This window comes from Herpailurus yagouaroundi, unplaced genomic scaffold, assembly GCF_014898765.1.
Source record: "Herpailurus yagouaroundi ecotype Mexico unplaced genomic scaffold, PumYag 152580, whole genome shotgun sequence".
Classification (NCBI taxonomy): domain Eukaryota; kingdom Metazoa; phylum Chordata; class Mammalia; order Carnivora; family Felidae; genus Herpailurus; species Herpailurus yagouaroundi.
The window spans coordinates 1,160-6,225 of record NW_024422941.1 but is presented as its reverse complement, the minus strand read 5'-3'; the positions used below and the strand labels follow the sequence as shown (position 1 = coordinate 6,225).

Here is a 5,066-nt window from a genome sequence, read left to right as displayed (position 1 = left end):
GACTCCTTCTGAGGTCTTATTTTGGGGGAAGGGGTTGGCTGGCATTCCGTCCTTCTAAAAAGTGTGTATCATTTTTTTTTTTTTTAATGGGTCATGCAAAACACACGGTCACTGTAGAAACTCTGAGTAATTCGGACAAGCACAAATAATGAAAGCACCCATAATCCCACCCTGCCTTCCACCCTGAGGGGACCATGGTCAACATTTTGGTGTATTTTCTTCTAGGAGGTTTTTTTTTTTTTTTAATTACTATTTTAAAGTAAGCTCTATGCCCAACGCGGCACTTGAACTCACAGCCCAGAGATCAAGAGTCACATGCTCTACTGACTGAGCCAGCCAGGTGCCCTGTGTTCTAGGACTTCTTAAAAAATCTATATATCCATCCACCCATCCATCCATCCAGAGAAGCAAAGTGGGAATCGTGCAGTGGTTAGTAGCCTGCTTTCTCTATGTCTTAAAGCCGCCTCTGTATCATCCCCCCTTTATGGCTAATAGTATTCCATCACACAGATGGGTGTCATTTATTAAACCATCCCTCACTGTTGAACATCTAGGTTGCTTCCAATTTGCTGTTGCGAACTGCCATAATGAATGACCTCGAACTTGCAGCCTTGTCATGTACAAGCACTGTAGGGCACTGGATGACCTTCTGGAACCTTCTATTAAATATTTATTGAGAGTCTATGAAGTGCTGTGCACCAGATGAGGCTCAGACCCTGCCCTGGAGGACCAACCATCTCCCCTCTGCTGTCCTGCCCACTAAGGGTCCCTGCCTCCCTCTACTCCAGGGACCCCAGCCCCCAGCCCTCAGAGAAATCACCTCTAAGTGGATGTGTATGACAAATTTAATTCCCCCTTCTGTATCGTACAAAAGTTTCTTGCATTTTGTACAAAAACCCAGGCCTCTTTTCCCTTCCCTCCCCACCCCAACACGAAAAGTAATTGTTTAATAAATAATATATGCTCCTGCCTAGGCCCAGAGGCGTGGGGAACAGGGAAACACTGTGGCCAGACGTCTTAGAGATTCAAGAATCCAGGACTCCAGTTCCCTCACCCTTTGGTCCCCAAGCCCACCCACCTCCCACCCACGCCCTTAAATAAATAAGTATAAATAAGGCACAGATGCCCCCCCTCTTCTGCCCAGGTCTCCTGGAGGGACCGTCTCTAATTAGGGGGAGAAGAAGAGGGGGGTATCTCCTGACCTCCATGCCCCTAGTCCCCAAATAAATAAATAAATAAGATGTGGCATCGAAGGACGTTGGCGGTTCTGTGTAGCTGGTCACAACCGAGTCTTCAGCAGCAGCAAGCCCCGCACGGCCCAGTCAAGGGTCAGGTGCAACCCCCCAAGAATGGCGTGGGCTGCCCTGATGCCTCCCCAGGCGGAGGCTGGGGGGGCCAGTGGGGGAGCTGGTGGGTCTGGGGGTGCTTGGGGTAAGGCCAGGCGGGACATCTGTTGGGAGAAGACAGAAGGTTAGCAATGGGTGGGGGTGCAGTGGGGGTCCCGGGAAGGGCCGTTTGGAACCTGGGAGTCCAGGCTGCATGTTTCCGGAGGGTCTTTAACCTGCAGGGTAGGGTTTCTGGGTGGGGAGTTCTCAACATGTTGGGTTCAGAAAGTGGAGGCTGGGGCCAAAAGGTGGAGGTCTCAAAGCTGGAGAGGGCCAAGCTCAGGGGATTGAGGGGTGAAGTCTATAGAGTCAGGGCTGGGATCCTGATGCTAGGTGAGCGCTGGGGGCTGTAGGCTCAAGTCTGGGGTCAGGTCCAAGATCTTGGGGCTGGTGTCTTACATGTGGGGCCTCTAGGATCCAAGCTCAGGGACTCGTGGGTGAGGGCTGGGGTCTCAGAACTGGGAGCTGGAATTTGAGGTCCAGGGTCTTTGTGGTCAGGCCTAGGAACGGGCAACTAAAGTTTTCTGATCTCAGGTTCTTGGGTCTCAGGTTTTGGCGGTCAGGGTTTGGGGGTCTTAAGGGCTCACAACCAGCATCTGAGGTCTTAGAGACTCAGAGCTCAGGATCTGGGGTCGTCTCATCCAAGATCTCAGGATCTAGGCTCTTGAGGTCTGGAGTTTGCAGAGTCAGGGTCTCCAGGCTGGCTTTGGGTCAGGGTCTGGGAACTCAAGGGGGCTGGGGGTCTCCGAGCAGGCCTGGAGTCTGGGGTCCCAGGGTCTCAGGTTTCAAGTCTAGGTATGGGGCCTGGGAGCTGCGAGGTCGTACCAGGAGCTGCAGCCGGCGCAGCAGTCTGTCCAGCCGGGCCTGCAGGGCACCCAGCTCCGGCTCCAGGGTCCGCAAGGAAGGGCCGCCCGCCCGCCGCAGCCACTGCACGTGCCGCAGGTAGGAGAACAGGTCTGCCCGCAGCCGCGTCAGCACACCTGGGAGCTAGGAGGCAGGGCATGGGGGGCATCACGGAACACCTGGCACACGCCTGCTCTGGCCCCCAGCCCCCCTTGCACCCTGGCCACCGCCCAGCTCTCACCTCTGCCCCCTCTTCCCCTTCCCCTCCCCTTACCTGTAGGGCTCCCAGCGCCCCTGCACTCATGGCCAAGGTGGGAAGAGAGTCCAGGTTGTGGTCCCCGTCGGCTGGAAATTTGTCTCTCTGTGGGGAAAAAGAAGCCTTGAGGGGGACCCTGCCCAGCTCCAAGGGTCCCCCCATCCTGCAGACAGGCCCCAGACTCCCCCCTCCCGCTGTTTCCCTGCGAGCCCAGAAGCCCTCCACGCTCCGGGTCCCTGTCCCAGCCCAGCCCCCGGCAGGCTCTCCCACCAGCTGCGCAGCAAGCTGTCGAGTGTCCGCCAGGAGAGAGCGGGTCAGGAGGACGGCGCTGTCCAGCTCGGCCCGAGGGTCTGGGGAGGCCCGTGGGGGGCCCGGCGGTGGCCCCGGGGCAGCAGCTCTATCCGGCCACAGGCTCAGAGCGACCAGGACCAGGCAGCAAACACCTGGGGGCGGGAGAAGGCAGAGAGAGCTCAGACCGGACTGGTGGGTCCGGGGGAGGAGGGACTGGGGGTCCCGAGTCCCGGGGTGGCGCGCCCAGGGCAGGTCGCAGGCCCGGGGCGGGCTGCCCTCTCCCTCTCCCGCTCTGGCTGCCCCGCCCGTCGGAGCAGACGCGGCCCGGGGCGGGTAGACGGGCCGGGCGTCTCCCGTCCGCCCCCGGACGCCGGAATCTGGGCCCCGGGGCGGGGCATGAGGGGGGAGGCACAGGCCAGAACCTGCCCCCTCCCCGGGCCTCGGGAGCCCGAGCCGGACTGAGAGCGGGGCAAGGAGACCGGGACAGGAACCCGGAGGCCCAGACCCGTGCCCAGGGGGACCGCGGAAGGCCGGGCCGTGGTGCCGGGGATGCCCCCGGGGCACACCTGGGCGGAGGGACGCAGAGACGCGGGCGCAGCGGGGACGCGGGAGGCGGACAGGGACCCGGCGGCGGCGCGCTCCCCGGGGGCTCCGGCCCGCTGGTTCCCCGGCAGCCCATCCCCCAGCCGCCCCGCCCACCCTCGCGCCCGCCAGCCAATCAGCGCCCCCCGGGCCGCCTCGCTCCCGCATCACACCCCCAGCCCGCCCCCCGGGCCCTCCCCGGCTGCTGTCTGTCCGTCGGTCCGCATCTGTCTGGCTCTCCCGTTCCTGTCTGCACCACTGTCTCTCTTTCTCTCCTCCCCCTGCCTGGGGGGTCGGCGTTCGGGACTTGCGCTCACCTCCTCGGGCTCCCTGCCTCAGTTTCCCTCTCGGAGCCCTTCTGTCGGGATGCCCGGGTGTCTGCCGACTCCCAGGGCGTCCCGCGCTCTTGGGGGTCACCTCCCGGCATTTGTCTGTCTCTGTCTGTATGTCTTCATGTCTCTCGCGCTGCCCTGTCTCCGCGTCTCAAATCCGTCCTCCTGTCTCTGCCCGTCTCTGCTCCCGGCCTCCTGCTGCTTTCTCTGAATCTCCTTTCCTGTCCTCCGTCTCTGCCTCCCCACGGCTCCCTCGCTCTCCTCTGTCTCTCTCTGTCCGATTCCGCTGTGTCTGTCTGCTCCCCACCCTCCTCGCCGCGGTCCCTCCCTCCTCCCTTCCTGTCCCCCCCCCCCCAACCCTATGAACTTGAACCAACTTACTGTTCATGTCCCCACAGGGCAGGGATTCCCCAGGGCAGGGGGCAGGGAGCTGGGGGCCTTTAACCCTTCCCTGTCCGCTGCCGGGGGGGAGCCCTGGGGGTCAGCTGGGCCTCGGCCTGGGGAGGGGAGGCATGTGCGTGTGAGCAGCGAGGGCCGTGGCAGTGAGGGAGTGTGGACGCCTGGGGGGTTATATAGGGGGCCAGGGCGGGCGGGCGGGGGGCAGGCGGCAGGGGAGGGCGGCCTGACACATCCTGACTCACCCTCCCTGCCTGCCTTTTCCATTCAGACGGAGCCGGCTGCCTCGCAGGGCTCACGCTGCCTTGCTCAGAGGAGGGCACGGAAGGAAAAGTTGGAAAAGTTGAAAAGAGAAAGGGGGGGGGGGTGGTCGGAGAGGGGCTGGTGAGGTCATTGGCGTCCCCTCCCTCCACCTCCTCGGCCGGCCGCCGCAGGGGCAGACACACACGGCGCACAGGGCTGGGGCCCGGCCGCGGGCAGCGGGCGGGGGTCCACAGGACCAGGACTGGCACTGAGGGACACGGAGAGCTGGGGATGGGGCCACAAGACGCAGGATGGGGAGGCAGAGCGACCCCGTGGGACGAGGAATGGAGAAAGAGAAGGGGACGGAGTTTGGAGACCCAAGCAAGGAGACAGAGACACTTGGAGAGATGGGGACATTGGGGCAGAGACAGATCCTCTGAAAGGCAGAGATAGAGAGACGGAGACACTAAGGAGATACACTGCAGTCGCAGAGAGACCCCAGGAGGAAGAGGGACAAAGTTGCAGTCACAGAGGGGAGGCAGGTTGCAGAAGAGATACAGAGAAAACAGAGGAGCAGGTGACAGAGCTGAAAGGCCCCAAGAGGCAGACAGGCAGGGGGACAGACGTGCTCAGAGAGACAGAGGTGCTGAACATTGAGGACAGAGAGGGGCAGGGCCTTTCCCCAGGAGACAGGTAGGGATGTGAAGGTGGGGAGAGAAGCAGAGATGGAAAGGAGGT

At 61.8% G+C, this 5,066-nt stretch overlaps 1 protein-coding gene across 1 annotated transcript; it reads right to left on the bottom strand.

Moving 5' to 3' along the window:
- Positions 1 to 647: 647 nt before the first annotated feature.
- LOC121026737 (interleukin-11-like) lies at positions 648 to 4,221 on the bottom strand. Its single transcript, XM_040469518.1, has 5 exons — positions 4,071 to 4,221; positions 2,755 to 2,927; positions 2,503 to 2,589; positions 2,211 to 2,372; positions 648 to 1,450 (listed from the first exon to the last, which is right to left on the bottom strand). The coding sequence occupies exons 1-5, from the start codon at positions 4,075 to 4,077 to the stop codon at positions 1,280 to 1,282; spliced, it is 600 nt and encodes a 199-aa protein (XP_040325452.1). The 5' UTR covers positions 4,078 to 4,221; the 3' UTR covers positions 648 to 1,279.
- Between the last annotated feature and the right edge of the window lie 845 nt (positions 4,222 to 5,066).

Bases quoted from the DNA above. Each gene is read 5' to 3' on its own strand.
- LOC121026737 (XM_040469518.1), bottom strand. The intron at 2,373-2,502 runs GTAAGGGGAGGG...CCTGCCTCCTAG, and splicing joins GGGCGCTGGGAGCCCTACAG to CTCCCAGGTGTGCTGACGCG. The intron at 1,451-2,210 runs GTACGACCTCGC...TTCTCCCAACAG, and splicing joins TGCGCCGGCTGCAGCTCCTG to ATGTCCCGCCTGGCCTTACC.